This window comes from Notamacropus eugenii, chromosome 2, assembly GCF_028372415.1.
Source record: "Notamacropus eugenii isolate mMacEug1 chromosome 2, mMacEug1.pri_v2, whole genome shotgun sequence".
Taxonomy (NCBI): Eukaryota; Metazoa; Chordata; class Mammalia; order Diprotodontia; family Macropodidae; genus Notamacropus; species Notamacropus eugenii.
In genome coordinates, this window is record NC_092873.1 from 530,802,745 (window position 1) to 530,821,967 (window position 19,223).

Consider the following 19,223-nt stretch of genomic DNA (forward strand, 5'->3'; position numbering starts at 1 on the left):
AAATAAAGTAACTGGATTAATCTATCTCTAAGTTTCTTCTGGCTCTTAAATCCATGAAATCTCATGTTGGCATCTCAGAGTCATAGGATCTTACATCTAGGGCTGGAAAGTATTTTATAGCCCACTATTCCAAGGCCCTTATATTATAGATAAGGAATTGGGGCTCAGGAAGTTTAAGTAACATGGCCAAGGTTACACAGTGTCAGAGGTGGATTTGACTATATGTATGTAAAGGAAGTGTTCTTTCCCACAAAATATAGAACAAGACAAGGGTATGGGAGAGATCAAATAAAACACACTACTACACAAAATAACTGAGTTACAGAACTGGGGATCTCCATCAAAAGGGAGCACAAATGTGGTGGAGGGAGCCCCTTCCATGGAGGTCTTACAGCAGAGGCTGGACTTACCAGGTATGTTACCATGGGGTTTGCTGTTCATGTACAGGTTGGCCTCAAAGGTTCCTGAGGTCCCTTACAACCCTCAAAATCTGTGCGTCTAAAACTAACATCTTGACTTCATTCTCAAGTCTGACTATAACTTTTGGCTCTCTTTTTTCTTGAATTCCAGATTGAATCATAGTCCTTACTTTTCTCATTTGTCTATGTACAGACTTCAGTGTTTTAGATGAAAACATGGTTGAGAAGGAACTAGATAAGGTATTCAGTGAGCTCATTTGGTGAGCTCACAGTGCTAAGGAGGGAAAAGCTATCTTAAGGAGGGAAAAGCTATCTTTTAGATATGCCAAGGCATGTCTTTGCATATCTTTTGAATAAAGCAAAGACATATTCCCAACCGTGACCACCTGTATCTCCAATATTCCCACCACAGTTCCCTGTAGGTGTCTGACATTGGTCAGGGACATTCTCTATATGTGTATCCAGATGTCAATTTTTAGATATTTTTAATTTAAAATTTTTACCTTTAAGGTGTTATATGTGAAATAATATGTGGATGATCTTCTTAGTTTCTTGCATTTATTTTGTGTCAAAACAAAAAAAAGGCACTAAAGACTGTAAGGATAATAAATTAATGAGGATGATTTTTAAAATGAATGTATCCAGAGCATCTACATCCAAGTGAGCATTTTCACCTTCAAAGTCATAAGTCACCTTGGAAGGCTATCTATCCAGTGATGCTGAGTTTGCATAAAGCTTTTTTGAGATTTCTTATTTTGACATAGTCTTTATATCTTGCATCACATTCTTTTGAATAGACTTAAAGGTGAAAGCAAAAAAGCCAACCACTTCACTACAACGACAACTCTTGGGTGACCCACCCATAGTCTCAGAGTTTCTACATAACAAGTCCGATGGATGGCTTGAGTTTGGGAAATGAATTCTGCATAAACAATTACATTGATTTCAAAGAGACGTATCAATAGAGACTTCACAGGCAGGTCTGATGTGCTCATTTTCTTGGATACCAAGGATACTGAAGTTTTCAGCCATAGATTCTGATGCTTTGTCTACAGGCAACTGGAAACCAGAACATAAGAATTTGTTATTGATTAATGTTTTCTTCAAAAAAAAACCCAATTATTTTGCCCAATATCCTTGAAAGATCAAAAGAAATGTCTTTCTCTTGTTCATTATCAAAATTATATAACAAAATTGTAGACAGATTTTTTTCATATTCCTTTTTCTCCAAAAATATGTCTCTTCTAAATTTAACCCTGAAGCCATTATTTTGAGAGTTGTCATGAATCAGAACTAATCAGATCTCTCCTGTCTGCTGTGCCTCACACAAAGACGTTTCCTATATTGTTACCTTTTGGGTCAGTCAAGAAATCTTGCTCTTGGCATTACTTTTTAAATCTATCCCAAGGAAGTCCCACTGATCTTCTGAATGTCATTTTCCTCTTCATAAAATGGAGTTAACATTACTTCTAGTACCTCTATCCAAGGTTGTTGTCAGGCACAACTGAAATACTGTACATAAAGTGCTTAGTGCACTTTAAAGTACTTTGTGAATGTCAGGGTTTGGTTTGGTTTTTTTAATTGTTATTTTAGATTTACCTCCACAAGAAATTTGGTATTACCTTTTTGTCTGTGTAAAAGGGTCTCCAATATTCACCCGGACACTACCTGACATACATTTCTATTCACTCAGCTGCAAGCACAAGCAATATTGGCCTACTCTGAGCCCAGTTGCTGCACGCAGAAATAGAATATGGCTGGAGCCCAGTCTTCCTCCATTCATATAGTTCATTTCCCAATGCACAGAGAAAATAGTCAGTACACAGCCCAACCTTCTCAATCACACAGTGCCTTCTCATTGGGCATCTTCATACCTGAAACCTAAGAAACAGAAATCTTTACACTGTAGCAATAAAGCAGTATTGTGGAAGAAAATGGGGCAGTGGTCAGAGAGAGATTAGATGGAGCCTTCTGGGATTTCTGTTTGCTTTCTGGGCTTCATTCGTTCAAATTGTTGCATCAACGATGAAAGTAGTAAAATAAAGCCTTAATAACTCAAGAGGCTGATACAGTTCTTTTACAATGCAGAATTGATACTTATATAAACATCTATTAAATATGCACTGCATGTATGCACAAACATGAATATATGTATGCACATAATTCTAAGTATGTGAGAAGATACAAATTTTATATAGAAATACAATAAGAAACAAATAAGACTTCCTCTGTTTTCAAGGACCTCATGAGTCAGTAGTTCAGACATGACATTTCTGTGACTTTTCAACCAATTGAATAATTATCTCAGTAAGGTTATTGACTCACATCGGAGCAACAGTGTGGGTTCCTGCTAGGAATATAGTCATTTTCAGTTGGATATAAACAAACGCCATAGAGCAGGGGATCTCATGGGATTGTTCCCAGTCCTGTTACTGTACAATTGTATGAATGTGTGAGTCTTAATAGGAATTAAATTGAATCTTTTAATGTGAATAGAAAATTGCCATTTGTTTAGTTACTATGGCTACTCATTCTATGATTATTTTCACATATTTTCACCGTTCTCTGCATTCCTGAAGCCACTGTACTTGTTTTGGAATAAAAATTAAAGCAGAATCCACAGGAGCCATATACAACTAGATAAACAGAAAAAAATTCAGTCAAACATATTTGCTTTTGTTCTACATAATGTTTGACTGAATCAGCAGGTTGTGTTGGTGACTTTCAGATGCAAACTGTAAATTTGTGATTTTAATGATTGTGGGTCAGGTTTTTGAAAAGGAATTCTTTGTGGTAGCAATATGGCAATAATTTTAGTCTGTTCTTTCAATAGTTATTCTCTATGACTGTACTCGCCTTTAAGAGATGTAACTCATTTTTGCACATTTTTATTTAGCATGTCCTATTTGCATAATCCTATTCTAGATGCTGGAGGTACAAAGACAAAAACTAAATCATCCTTTGCCCTTAGGGAGCTTAATTTTCCAAAGACAAGATACAAAACACATACAGCCAAGTGAATTTCAGAAACATCTATTACAGTGTGAACTTCTTGAGGGCAGTGATTCGTTTTGCCTTTCTTTGTGGCCCTACCATTTAGCACAGCACCTGTAATTGATACAGTAGGTGTTTAATAAATGCTTGGAGACTGGTTGGTTTCATGGAGATCCTTCCTTAGCTCCCAGCCTTGAAGCAAGATAATGATTCTAAGAAGTGGGGGGCAGGGGGGACGGATGAGGAGATTGTACATTCTGGGTATGGGAAATGAATAGTGAAAATCTACAGAAGTATTTAAGGGATCCTAGAAGATAAAATATGGGATTAGACTGAAAAGATGCTGTTAGATTACATAACTCAACCATGAAACCAACTGATTTCAAAGAAAGTGTCATTGTGAATGCAGCATATTAGGGTCGATTGGGTGGATTGGATGGATTGGATATCCACGAGTCCGGGGTTCAAGTTCTACAAGCTGTGTGATTAGGCAATTTTGCAATTCCCTCAATTTCTTTGGGTCTCAGTTTCTTCATCTGTAAAATGGAGAGTTGTACCATGTGGCCTCTAGGGTCCATTCTAGCTCTAAATCTATGATCCTAGAGTCCTATGGCTGCTTCATTTTATTATAAAAGAGAATAGCTTCACTAAATAATGATAAGGCGGCACAGTTACGATGACGTTGCTGCTGTTGTTGCGTAGTTATTCAGTTGTGCCCGACTCTTGGTGATGCCATGGACTAATGCACACCAGTGCCATCCATGGGATTTTCTTGGCAAAGATACTGGACTGTTTCGTCATTTTCTTCTCTAGGGAATTCGGTGGATCCTTTTGTCAGGCAATCAGAGGTTAAGAGATTTGCCCAGAGTCACACAGCTAAGAAAGTGTCTGAGGCTGGATTTGAACCCAGGTCTATCTGACTCCAGGTCCAGCACTCTATCCACTGCACCAACCAACTGCCTCTACAAATACTTCCTATTTGAAAAAAAAATCACTGTTTCAGATTCTGAAAGCTAAATGTGAGCTGCTGCTTCTCCTTCTACAAGACCTTTTACATGTATAGCTGTCCCTTGAAAGATTTTTATATATGAAGACTATATGTACACATATGTAGATATGAATGTCCATATGCATCCAGAGAGAGAAAGATGAGACTCAAGATGGGTACAGATAGTTACATAAAATTTAACACTTGAAGGTTATGACTTTGTCAATACAGGTATAATGGATCAAAACCCTTCTCAAATAAATGATAGAAAGTTTCTGTGAACTCAAGTTTTATTACCTTGTAGTCAATGAGGTGATGAGTCTCTGTTAGCTAGGCTAGTTTCCAAATAAATAAAATGCCATATCTTTAAAATAATGCGACAATTCAATAAATAAGTTAGATTTATCTAAACAAGACTACAATTTTCCTGTGATGTGTAAGAAAAGTAGGTAAAATTTTATCCAAGACTTTTGCTTCAGAAAAGGGAAATCAAAGTTATGATACCTTTTATTAATATCAATATTTCACTTGAATTTTGTTACTTCGATAGGTCTATGATATTGGTGTTGAAAGTGCTGTCCCCAGTGGTACAAATCCACACGCCACCCAAAGCTTCACAATGTGTCCATGCCTTCTCGTCTTTGGGGATTCTTACCCATTTGTGGACAAGTCTGTGGTTCCTTTGGTAGAGTAAACTCCCAGGGAGGAATCGATATACCCGAAATAATGATACTTTACATAGTGTTTACTATGAGCCAGGCACTATACGAAGGGCTTTATAATTATCCAATTTGATCGCTAGGAGGGAGGCGCTCTTATGATCCCCATTTTACAGATGAGGAAACTGAGGCACACAGAGATTAAATGACTTGCTTAGACTCACACAGCTAGTAAGTGCGTGAGTCTGGATTTGAATTCAAGTCTGCCCTGGTCCCAGCGCTAATCCTATCCATTCTGCCCCCTAACTGATGATGACCTTAAAGAGTTGTCTGGGAAAGTAGTGAGTTAAGTGACTTGCCCAGGGGCATGCAGCCAGTGTTTGTCAGAAATGGGACTTGATTTGAAGCCAAGAGTTCTTGACTCCAAAATCACATCACCAACCACTACACTTTGCTGCCTTTCCATATTCTTTTGATCACATCCTCCTATAAAGCCTTCAATCAGGATACTAAAGGTTTTCCTCTACATTTTTTAACCATCTCAATTGTACAGTTCCAAATATATTGTGAAAATTGTAGGACTTAGATTCAGGCAGCCTGAGTTCAAATTCCACTTGATATGAACCACATGGTCAGGAGTATCAGCTCATCAGTTACAGTTTTCGTTTCCTGATTTTTTTTTTTAATGAGAATGATACTATCACTGCCTGCCTCAGAGGACTGTCAGAAAAGAACTGTTAAAACTTTAAAGTATTATAGAAATGTGAGGGCTTTTTGTCATTTTTTAAAAACTCTAGACCTGTAATTTGGTTGGTGTAGGGTAGTAGTAGCCTTCGTGTTTTTTTCAGTTTGTGCACTCCTAGGAGCAAAAAGCCTTGAGAATATCATCTCCCCTGTGTTTGTGTTCACTTATCTATAAAAGACATGCATGTACTGTCATATTCATTATAAAACATACACTGAAAATAGAGATTTTTTAAAGGATGAAATCACAGTTGATCCTAGAGTCGCTAGGAAGCCACTGGAATTTATTAAATGGGGTGGGGGAAGTACATGATCAAATCTCAGTTTTAGGAAAATCATTTTGGCAACTATATAGAAAATGGGTTGCAGAGGGGACAGACTTTAGAGAGGAAGATAAATTAGAAGGCTTTTGCAATAATCACCTGAAAGGTAATTATGGTAAACTAGGGTGTTGAGTATGAGTAGAGACATAGAAGCAATGTGGGGGCAAAAATGGCCAGATTTGGCAACTGACTGGCATGAGGCAGAGGGAAGACTCCTTATGGTACTGAGATTGGGAACCTGGGGAATGGGAAGAATGGTTGTGCCCTCAACAGTCAAGGGGAATTTGAGAGAAGAAAGCTAATGGGATGAGTTTGCCATTTGTCACAACCTATCCACACATGTTCACCTTCTGCTCCTCACTCAGTCCCACCCAAAATGAAAAGAGTTAAATAGAACTCTCACAAGTCCTTGCCCTGGCATGCAGAGCCCACCCTTCCCCTCCTAGGTGAGCCGAGGGTGAGAGGGATGAATATGATTGGGGGTTAGTGGTAGAACTAACCAGTGGTGCTTGAGCAGCTGCTGTGGTAGTGATTAGGTTCAAGATGGTCCAAGATGCTGAAACTTGACTCATCAGAGGGGAAGTTGGGAACTTACATGTAAAGGGATGTGATACAGCAGGGGAGAGTTGGAGGATAAGGCTGGATGCATGTTGGAGAGAAGCTCCAAAGTTGGTCATAGTAGGAAGGGTAGAAGGCAACCTTTCTCATCCACCAGTTGCTTGATCACACACTCCATTGGAACCAAGCTACAGCCTCTCCCAGGCTCCCTGGCCCAACACACCCACACACAGTCCCTCACAATGCGTGGAACTGCTAGTGTGGAAAGCCCCTCCTCAAATCACGTGTATTTGGACTCTAAGAGTTACCCAGGTCACTAAGAAGGTAAGGGACTGCCCAATGGGAGTCTGTAGATGTCACAGGCAGGACTGAAATGCAAATTTTTCTGACTCTAAGGCCTCCTCTACCTGCACCCTGCCCGTGTTGGGTACCTCGAGAACATGAATGATCATTTATTCTTGAAGAGCTACCGCTCATTTTAGGTTACAGGAGTCGGGCCCTGGGAGGACAGAAGGGAGATTCTGGCGTCTTGAGGCTTTTCCCGCTGAATGACATTAATGCATGCCATGAGGCAACTATGGATGTGCCGCATGTCGTTTTCCTCCAGGACTCAATTCTTCATAAACCGGTGTAGGCAGAGCCACACTCTTTGGTCCTTCTCTTTCCCGGTTCTGACCCAAAGCCCAACGCTGCCAGGCTGCTTTGGGCTGCGGTCCTTGGTGGTGGGTTCCAGCCCCAGACTGACAGATTCTTCTCCCCACAGGCAGGCAGCCACATTCAGACATTGATGGGCTCGCAGAGCCTCCAGCATCGGAGTCGGGAGCAGCAGCCGTACGAGGGCAGTGTCAACAAGGTGACCATCCAGCAATTTCAATCACCATTACCCATTCAGATCCCCTCCTCGCAAGCTTCGCGGGGCCCTCAGCCTGGACGGTGCTTAATTCAAACTAAAGGGCAGAGGAGTATGGACGGGTATCCAGAGCAGGTGAGCAACCATTATCCCAACACCTCAGCACTCAGCTAAGCCCACGGATTTCCTTCTCCTTAATGTACGGTTCATTTTAGCTCCCAAACCCCAAGTGAAAAGTTGTAGGAATTAAAAGTGTAATTAAGACCGTGGTGTGCTTTGGGACTAGGGATGGCTGTTCTTAGGCAGGCAGTTGCTGAGCGGAGAGAGACTCACCACCTCCACTCCCGAAGTGTCCTTCCACAGCCATCAAAGAGAGAGAATAGGATTCTCAGCATTGCCTCTTTCACAAGGTGAAATGGAGAAAACAGCAGGAACCTTAACCTGCCATGTAAATGAAAGTTGTAATTAGTACCCCAGCTACAGATGAGGAGGATCTTTTACCCAGGAAGCCCACTACACAGAAGGAAAAACTGAGGAGTTGGGGAAGCAGCTCAGCTACAGGCAAATTTCTTTAAAATTGCTTTAAAATGCTTTCATTCCCATATTGTGTGTATCTAATCCACCCCAAGAGAGGCAGCCTGGCCTAACAGAGCTCTGCCTTTAGGGGATGGGAGGCCTGGAAACCCTGGCTAATGCTGACTTACTCTAGGACCAAGGGCAGGTGACTGAACCTTGAGATTCTTCCGGCAACCCTAGAGGACTTACCTCTACGTCTTCAGGGATTGCAGTCTTCTTTGGTGAATAGAGTTCCCCCACATTCGTGAAATCTGCTCCACACTCCTGAATCCTTATATGCAAGCATATGTGAATCAGTTTGCATCTATACATTCTCATCCTTACTTCAATGTCAATACTTGAAACGGCCAGGAATTCCATCGGCGTTGGCACTCCTGAGGTGCAGATCACAGCCCATGCACACCTTCTCTCTTGGGTGACTGAGCCTTCTTCTCCTCTCAGCACTCCCCAGAGGCTCTATCTCCCCATCATGACAAAGGCCTTCTCCCCAAGTCCTCTCATCCCTCACGGGTACCCGTGGAGCCTCCTTCATGTCACCTTACTTTAAATGAGCAGTCAGCCTTCTCTGCCGGTTGTACACACATACACACGCATATATTACCCAAGCACACCAGTGTGCAATGCTTATGTGTCCATATGTCCATGCGTACATGCATGCTCACATGTGTGTGCATACATACATTGCTATACTACAGGCATGCATATGCACATATGCCCATGTATGTGCATACTTAGCTATGCCCCTCCCCTAGCACATGCTTTGTAAATGGCAAACCTTTTCCTCTAGGTTAGGAACTATTTAGCAGAGCACCTGGAGATTTCAAAAGCTAGAAATGTAAAACAAATAACATCCCCTTGTTTCAACAGATAAAAATGTGGGAGGAAACCGACCCCATCACTGTGTGCTATGAATATTCAGAAACCACACAGAATGATTCCACTGGCCTCTTCTGTTACTCACAATATAATAAGACAAAAGACAAAATGGACCAAGTCTTTCTTATTTTAGGACCAGAACCCGAACAGGATTATCTTCCCTTTGAAACGAAAAAGCAAGGCATCACAATGTTCTTGTTCTAATAAAAATTAATCTGTCCCCTTTCATAATTTCGTCTTATCCTGTTGCCATTAGTCAAGCTTTCAGGGACTTTATTAACCATGATATTCCTTTGACATTAAACGTTTTCTGTTTTACTGTTATTTGACTAACATTTTATTTATCTTCCCACCACATTTTTTTAAGCACGTGAGACACAATTATCCCTATTTTTAAGCACATTCACGTGTCAAAATATTTGTTATTTGCTTCCTCTCTATTTTAAACATCATCTGGATGACCTCAGAAACAGTTTCTTTCATCTTCTGGTCTAATCATTATCCTTTAAAATATAGAACATGCCAGTGCTTCTAATCTGGTTTTTTTTCCCTTAGGGAATCTATCATTATTAAACCTTGTGCCATTTATTATCAATGTGCAAAACTTTAGAATGTTCCTATTTTTATCAAAGTCATCGTGGTTCTCCCAGGCATTGAGGCTCATGGTTTCAGAAGCATCATGGAGTCTTTGCCCTGTATATCAGATAAATCACCAAGTCTTGTCCAGTCTTTCTCCAGAACATTTCTCAAATCCCTTCCTTCTACCCACATAGCCATCATCCTCAGTTAAACCCTCATTGCTTCTTATCTAGAGAATGGTAGTAGCCTCCTACTTAGTCTTCCTGCTTCTGGTCTCTGCCCTTTCCACTCTATCCTACATCCTGCCACCAACATGAGATTGGGAAAGTTCAGATCTGTCCTCACTGCTCAAGACCAAAGGCTCTTTAATTCTTTCTAGGATCAAGGATCAGCATTTAAAGGCCTTTACAACTGAGTCCAACCTACCTTTCTATGCTTATTATACATCAGTCCCCTTCACAGTAGGGTCTCACTAGCCTGTTTAATACTCCCTTGTACTTGACCCTCCATTTCTGATCCTAAGCCCCAGGCCTGGAATGTGCTCTCTTCACCTCCCCTCTAAATTCCAACTTTCCTCCGAAGCTCAGCCTAAGTGTCACCTTCCCTGATTCTCTTACTCCTTACTAGGTATTTATTCTGTAGTTACTGATTTACTCATTTAGGAAAGCTAAGTGCTCTTGGCTTATCTCCTTCCCTTTGTATTCTGCCTTTTGTCATTCTCCAAGGCAGGAAAAGCAAAAGTTGGCAGCTCCTTCCTTCCCGCCTGCCAACCTGCCTGCCTTCTTTCCTTCCTTCTCTCCCCTTCCTATGTCCACATAGGGCATCGTACCCTCCCTTGGTATGCTCTGCCCAAAGGAATATAAATTTTGATCCCTGAAACCTCAGAAAGTATCTTGGGATTTATGGACTAGATTTCTTCTTTAAGGACTACGCTTTAAACCCAAATCACTCTGTCTCTCATTGCCTGGCCAACAGTAGGTCCCAGTCCAAGCCTCACTTGGTCATTCTTTGAGTTCCGGTGGCTCAGACTGAGTGTACATAGCAATTGCTTTTATTTTCACCAGAAACCCTGAGGGTCTTCCCCTCCCAGAATGATATTTTCTAACTAGGTAAAGGAGACAGTTTTTTGCTTCATTTATTACCTACATTATTACCTAATCACTGAATGGGTGTTACCTCAGACAAATTGAGACCTGGGAAAGACTTTCGTTTAAAAAGCCCAAGCCCCACTGCATCGGGCCATCTCCAGTGACTACCGGAACCAGGTGGCTCAAGTGGAGAAAGCAAGGTTGATGCCTTCGCACAGCCCTCCCTCACTTAAAGCCAATTCACTTTCAAGTCAAGACATTCCCTTTCTGATGTTAAGGTCCTCTTCAAGAACAAGGACAACAACCAGTCTTTTGTTCTTCTCCATGGCAGGGAAAGCTGAAGTAAAAGTAGTTCCTCCACCTCTCTTTCGTCCCTTATTTCCTGTCCATTTGATCCAATCAACATCTCATCCCTACTTTTCATCTTCATGTATCTTTTTTTTAAAGACTTTTTGTTGTTTTCAGCATTCCTTTCAGGATTGTGTGATGCGTTTGTAATTATAATCCATGACCTATCCCTGACTCTATCTTGTCCCCACACAAGATGTAAAGTTTACATCCCTTGAAATGTTTCCTGTACAGTCATGCTGGTTTCTCCTTTTCTCTCCCCCACCCAGTGGTCCTCATTCCCTTTCCTCTAAAGCTCAGAACACACCTTTGGAAGTGTCCCAAGAAATTCACTCCCAGGATCAAAGAAGGAAAGCATGAGAAGTGAAAGATAAGGATGGCAAACAGAACAAAGTAGGAAGGAAAAGAAGTTATAGTTAAATTTCCCCAAACCATCCTTAGTCGCCTACTGTTGTAAGTTAGGTGAAGGCTGTGTTACCACACTAATGCCAATGGCATAATGTTTCACCTGGAAATACATTCTCACCATTCTGATTGTTATTTTCTATAATTTATATTGCCTTTGAAAAGTCTTTCCTCATCAAGATTCAGTCTGTCCGAGCCAGAAGGTGGTCTAGTGGACAGAGTCCCAGATTCAGAGGCATCCAGACTTGGGTTCAAATCCTGTCTCCTCCCATGAGCAAACTGCCTAACATTAGCTTCAGCTTCGTTAGCTTTAAAATCGTCATAATTAATCGTACCTTTTTCACCGGGAAGTTGTTAGAATCCAATGAGATAAAATGATTTGCAAACATTAAAGTGCTATATGAATATTAAATATTATTCTCTACACTTTTTTAAAACTCCATGTCCTTTGAACATTTCTAAATGCTTTCCTCTGAGAATTCAGATCCCTAGAGATGACATAGGGAACAAAGAAGAATTTATCAGAGGACATAGAGAAGGCATTAGCAGGAAACAAGTTTTAAAATATTTAAAGGAAAAATATCATTAACATGTTCAGCTTGGAGCTAGAAATGAGCTATAGCAACTTAAAAGTCAAAGACCAATAAAATATTCGAAACATTCTATGTGGGTTTCAAGCATCTAAAAGTCAACACTCCGTCTTCACAAGGTCCATTAAAAGGAAATGGATGAGTCTCAAGAGCGGGAGAAAGGGCAAGGCCTCTGTCTCATAAAAGAATGTTGTCTCAAACACTGCTAAGTGGTAAGGACTAACACAGCAACAGTGATTTGCTAAAAGTCAAGCGACACCATCAAGCTGGTACACGGAAAAAGTAATGGATTTTTTAAAATACTTTTTAAAAATTTGAAATTCAACCTTTTTAAAGAAGTTAATAATTATTAGTGTACTGCAAATAAAATCTAACTAATAATAACAGAACAATACGCTGAATGAGAATACAGGAAACCTGTGTCCAGGCTAAAACGTCATCACTAAACGGTGTGCTCTTGGAAAAGTCTCAACTTTTAAAGGACAAGGTTTCCCTACCTGTCAAAGGAGTCTCAAAATGCCTACTTTGCACATCACACAGGACCTTTGTAAGAATCAAATGCGCTAATGGATGCAAGATTTATTTGAAAAACAAAATACATGGCCTAGTTCAGGGGTTCTTAACCTTTTATAAGTTTTTTTTTTTTTGAGCCACATACCCCTTTAGCAGTTTGGTGAAACCTATGAACCCTTTCTTTAAATATGCATGTATGTGTATGTTCATACATACATACATATATATGTATGTATGCATGTATGTGTGTATATTATTTGCAAGTATTCTGCCTATGAGTCATCCCTAGCCCCTCTTGTCTTCCCCAATATCTTTGACTCAAATTTATCATCAAAATTCCTAATTTGTTTTTTATTGCAACCTGCTTATGTTGCCTTCTGTATAAAATTCATTTTTAATTCTTCAAAGACCAGCATATCCCATGTTTTGCTGCTCATACTCACATCCATAGACTGTTAGTATTAAAAATATGCACTTTTGAGCTTGGAAGCTTAAAAAGCATGGCAATCTCCCAAAAGCAGTGAAGCCCACTCTCTTCCCCCATTCAGCTCTCATTGTCCATCTCTAAGCCTTGTCTGAGACTCAGGTACCGAGGAACGAGTACTAGGAAATGTTCATCCGAATGAATTGAAATCTAGGCAATAGATATTCTTCATCCATTTGTCTTTTCTGTGTGGATAGTAAGGTTGAGTACCTCTGAGTCTAAGAATTGCATTTTAATTATAACTAACTAGCTGATAACAGACAGTGCCTTCTGACTGACTCACTGTGTAAATATTTTCAACATAATTTAAGCCCAAACTAAAGTAAATAGAAAAGCCTAATACTTTATAACTGTTCCTACTCCATATCTATTGGGAATGAATTCAATGTTATGTGAAGAATTTTTAATATTTAAAAATAATATGAACTTGTGTTAAAGGTTATTGCAATAATTTGAAAACAATATGCTTTAGATATTTTATTACCTTCTCATATCTTTTAACTTAGTTTTGTGTGAGAATAGAAAAGAATCCTGGCCTTGGATTTAGTATCAGTGGTGGAATTAGTGGACAAGGAAATCCATTCAAACCTTCTGACAAGGTAAGAAATCAATTTTTTCATTGACCATTAATGAAAGAAATCTTTTCTCTTGTGAATGGTAATTGGAACCTGTTTAGAAAGGCATTTTATCATTTTTAATAAAGTATGCAACTTTGAAACAAGTTATACATTTATCAGTAAGATAAACTGCATTATGTTACTTTAAGATATGCTGTCATGAATGTAACAAAAACAGATTGGAACGTTACAGTTGTAAGAAATAGATCTCACTAAAACCTGATCCCTGAGATTGGCTTTTTGAAGAAAACTGCATAGACAGTTCCCAACTCATAAAGGATTGGATTACAGAAGCTAGTAAGTAACTTGTTTGAAATTTGTAATACATTTTTCCATAGAAAGAACATATACAATGAGTTCGGTTCCAGTAATACCCATAATGTACCAGAAGTATAGAACACCATCATCAATAGCAAGGTTCCTGGGAGAAGATGCATTTAGATGTCCACCTTGGGATGCCGGAAACACATTTCTCACCTGTGATCTCAGGAACCAGCTCTCTTCTCCCTCTCCCCTCACCTGCCTACTGAGCAATGGCAAACAGATTCTTCAAACCAATAGTTATAAACTCCTGAAGTCCCATCAAAGTAGGGGATGAATGAGGTGAGAAGTGAGACAGAGAATGACGAGTTTAGTGAGGACTCTAGGGTGAAAAGTAGGATGAAATGGAGATAAAAAGAGCAGATCCGGGGCCAAAGATGGGCAAGGATGATAAGGCTTAAGTGGAAGGGATGGCATTTAGTAATTCCTTTTCATTCTTTCCTTCTCTTTTAAGTGCATCAGCCTAAGGAAGAACAGAATGAGAATGTGGAGAGAAGGGTAGTATTTATCACCCCTCTCCTTCAAACTCAGATTCATAAGGGAAGCACATAAGTAGAGGGATAACTAAGGAGGGACAGTTGAGTTTTGCATCAGGGTGCTGAAATCTAAGGAGTGCTGATAGCACTGGAATTCCAGCATTTAAAGACAACTGGGCTTAGCATATAGCAAAAATAAGAACTTAAAATTAGAGCTACCAGATTGTTTCCCCCATATACATACACACCATAACTTTTAACCAGGTGATCCACCCCTGCCCTGCCCCATTCCTTCCCAATCTTCGGCAGCCTCATCATTGGCAGCCTTATATAATAGTGTTTCTTCTCTCTATGGAGCCTTGTATCCCAAGATCTCCTCTCTACTGCCTACTGAATTTGTCTTAATTAATTGGAGTTTGTGACCAGGCACATTGGGCATTCCTTAGCCCAAGTGTATTTCAGTGGGAAAATAGTAGTTTCATGTGTAATCCAAGCAACAGTCATAGAATATTTGCAAATACACACCAGTTACAAAAGTTGTTGCCAGTTCCACTTCAAAATGCTTTTGAAGACATCATGTATTTAAGAGGCATTTTAAGGTTCCTATCCTCTGGTGCTATGATTCCAGGAAGATGGAAGTCATCATTGTATTTTTTAGCAAATTGGTATTATATAAAGTTTTAAAATTCAGAGTTGTAAGAAACAAGAACCAAAAGAAACAAAAGACTATGTTTATTTTTAATTGTTTTAGCCATCGCGACATACAATCTCCCTCACCATCATCTCCCCACTTCCGCAACAGTCTGGAACCCTTTCTTATCTCTCTACTGGGATGTCTACCTTTGTTCCAGTTGTAGTGAGAAACTGATCATTATGGAAATATGGATCATTATGAAAATATGTACGAAATGCAATAAAAAGTTTTTGGTTCTTTACTTTTTCTGAGCACCATAGACATCTTATCACTTTCTTTTTCTACTCTCTTCTTTTTTTTTTAACTAGAGAGGAGAGATGAAAGGGTGCTTGATATTCTCAATTTGACTGGAAAATTTCCTATTCAGCATGAACGAAAGACCTGATGGAAAATATGTCTGTGAATGCTAGTGTGCTTCCAATTTATTATTTTCAACTACAAGGTCCAATACCGCCAAGGGCTTCTAATGTTCCCCCAAAAAATTGCCCTATATTCCTCCCTCGGTGACAAAGATAAGCATTTTTACAAATGTTTCATTATTATATATTTACGAATTCTCTAAACTTCTGAGACAACTTATTTCTTATCATTTATTTTGATTAAATGTCATGACATAGAATTGCATTTCTATGTGTCCATGGGGAAAAAAACACTCCCTGAGAAGCAATATGTAGATGTATATTTCTAGTATTGCCAAATTGAAGTGGAAGTTCCCAATTCACCAAAAAAAAATTAGGAATTCTCCTATTTGCCACTTTTGGACTGAATGTAATCATATCATCATTGTGCCACTGTTGAAGGCAGTGGAGTAATGGAAGAGGTCAAATGGTGCCATTTCAATGATGGGTATCCATGGAGGAAGGGCTTCATCTCTGGAGAGATTAGTTGGGAACATATGGCCCAACTTCTCTACTTTACTGCAGGTTTAGAATATGGTCCTAGGACTATATTTACTGAACTGGAGTAACAAGTAGAAAAGCGAAAATGTAGTGAATTATTTCTTTTGTCCTCACAAGGCTGAAAAAAGACTATTTGAGTTTCTTTTTTTTTCCATTTACAGCCCTGATTTTGTTTTCCTCAAATGACAAGATGGTTAATAGTAGGCAGTGATGAATCTACAGTGTATATCATGCATGGGAGTATGAGGAAAAGATGAAAAGAATAATAGGTTTAAGTTTATCACATAAAATTCATGTTGACCCAAAGTATGAAACTTTAATCTGGTCTATGCTTCTTTCTCTTTGTGGAATGAATTGATTGGGAAAACACTTAGAAACTCACCATATTCAGTTGGTTTATTGAAAACATGTCTTTTGTTACTAAAGAACTTTATAAAATTATGCTTAAAAATTCAAACATCCAGAGATTTTTGATCATCTGAGATATATGGTGACACTCAGAGGAGGATTTTGTATCCTAAAATGATCATGTATGTAAGGTTTGTTTATATAAACAAACAGCATCCTCATAAACAGAGAAAAGAAGACAGACAGCACACCAAATCCTCATTATAAAAATTGTGCGAGTTTAATAGGGAAAAACTCTGAAGTGTTAATAAAAATTGTTGGAAATCAGGGACTTGAGGATTTAGTCTGGCATCTCTGAGAGGTCCAGGACTTCACCACTCCTGGGGAACCTCAGATGTTGAGCAGTCCTACGTAGAACCCATTTTCAACTCATCTTCTTGACTATGGGCAAGCCAAAGCAAATTAGAATTCCTAGGCTACTTGAAGCCAAACCAGTCAGAGTTTGTTATGACTTAGCTGGTCTATTGCAACAAGATTCAAGAAGCCAAGCACCATTCCCCTTGAGTTTATCCAAAAGCATTTACTTCATTATTACATAACATGTCAAATATCTCTATTTTGGTTGCTATGGGTACTCCCATTAGTGAATCAGATCACAACTCCACTCTATGCATGGCATAGTGCAGGACAATTAAACCCTTAATGATGGTCTACACACAGCACCTTGCAACCTTCCCAAGTGCAGTCAGAACTGATACTATGGGCCTCATGGATTACTATGGCCAAAAAAACATCATCTCCTGGCAAACCTGGTGATGGGTCCTTCCAAAGCTATGTAGTTGTGTCTGCATATGGCAGGCATACACTTCATGGCTGGGGGCGTATTCAGTCTTTCCAGTCTTAAAGGCTCTCCAAGAGCTTGTGTACCATGAATATACTCTTCATAACCCCAAGTTAAACCCCAAGCTACTGTGAGTCCTCAAGGGTGGAGTTTACTGGCGGTGTTGTTCTGTAAGTATGTATGTGTTTGTAGAGACCTCTCTCTGCAGATCTACAGACATTTGTACTATAAGTGACATTAGAGGTCTTAGGAAACGCAGGTGGATCAATGATTCTACAGAGCGGTGGACCATATATCACTTCCCCACACTCTTAAACATATGACTTTCTAATTAATCATGCATTAAATTTCTTATTTAGAAAATTCTTATGAAATAGCATTTGCTCACTATAGAACTAGGATAATTAGACGTGTTATAGAGATTGAACTGCCAAGCAGTACATAGTTTAAGAACTAAAATGTCATTCTTGCGGCAATTCTTCTAGCGTAGCAAACCACCATTTTATTTGTTTATCTTTAAATATTCATACACAATACTTTAAAATTGCTGTCTACAAAGAGCTTGCCAGTACACAACATCCGTTGGTTACTGTTAAAAATATTGATGGTTGATACATATGGAGATCTCCTTATTATATTGTATCAATGATATAATTATATTGTATCAATTCCATAAGGTAAGCCATGATGCTGATAGAAAAATTTCTAATGGTGGATACTAGAAATTCATTACTCAAGGAGTAAGCTCCCTCCTTGCTCCATTTTAGGAAAGGAAGAGTGAATCACAAAGTTGTAGGCAGGAAATGGAATGAAGGATTCTAGACCTCATTTTCTCCAAATCACAGAACAACAATTATGACAAATCCTACCCAGGAAGAATCTGGTTTCACAGTCACAGTAAAACAAACCCCACCACCACCAAAATGACAGAGCTGCTCATTCCAAAAGGACTTTTTCTGCAGGAGGATTAACTGCTTGATGCTGGATTTTGGAAAGAAACTTTTTTTTGCCTGTGAAGTTTAAACAGGCAATCTCTATGTTTAGCAGTTGTACAGAAAACTGGACAGCCATCAATAATGACAATCGGAGTATATGGGCAGAGACTGAAGAAATACATTCCTGCTCCCCCTGGAGAAGTTTTAAGATACTATTGGAAGCCTGACCTAGAGACAAAGTCACCTGTAACAGAAAGAAAACCTCAGACATGATGATTATGAACACTGATTCTCAATCCATCCGAAGTAATTATTCTGGTTTCTCCAATTCGTCTTCATCTCCAATAGAGATTCATGGGGATATCCTAAAGATAGGAAAAAAGATTTCTTGAGAAAGCTTGAAGACATTTAATTTTGATAAAGATTGTTTGAAATGAAAGTGTACAGTGTGTGTGCGTGTGTGTGTGTGTGTGTGTGTGTGTGTGTGTGTGTGTGTGTGTACAGATTTTCTTTTCAAAAGAGAAGAGCTTATAAGCACAGAAAGCATCAAAGCATTCCTTGGAACCCATGGATTGGAAATACTTAAGAGGGTATGTTTTAGAAAATTATGAAATGCATCTGGAGTATTTTTCAGACTTACTGAGCACAGTGACATTGGTCAATTTCAAAGCAGAATAGTTTGCAAATAGCACTTTCTTTATTAAAAATGTATTTTCTGTATATCTATACTCTGTCATGTGTCCATGACAATCATATCACAGAGCAGAATAACACTTAGCAAGGAAGGAGTTTTGTTATTCATCACAAGATGAATGGGCAGATCTCCCAAGTTGGGATGAACGAAGACTTTGTGAAACCTCAAAAGTGGGGCTTTGTAACCTGGAATCTAGGAACTTGCTTTATTGAATATATATACATACACACACACACACACACACACACAAATAGATAGGTAGATAGATAGACAGACAGACAGACAGATGGACAGACGGACAGACAGATGGATGGACAGACAGACAGACAGATAGATGGATAGATAACTATTTCACCGTAATTAGTTTCCTTTGAAATCTTCTGTATTTTTATTTTATGCATTTG

At 39.2% G+C, this 19,223-nt stretch overlaps 1 protein-coding gene across 4 annotated transcripts in view; it reads left to right on the top strand.

Moving 5' to 3' along the window:
* Positions 1-19,223, top strand: part of LRRC7 (leucine rich repeat containing 7) — a 582,114-nt gene that overhangs the window by 522,171 nt on the left and 40,720 nt on the right. For all 4 annotated transcript variants that reach the window (XM_072649824.1, XM_072649823.1, XM_072649821.1 and 1 more), the window contains 2 exons: positions 7,449-7,670; positions 13,501-13,593. In XM_072649824.1, coding sequence (XP_072505925.1) covers positions 7,449-7,670; positions 13,501-13,593 — 315 coding nt within the window. The remainder of the gene's footprint in view (positions 1-7,448; positions 7,671-13,500; positions 13,594-19,223) is intronic.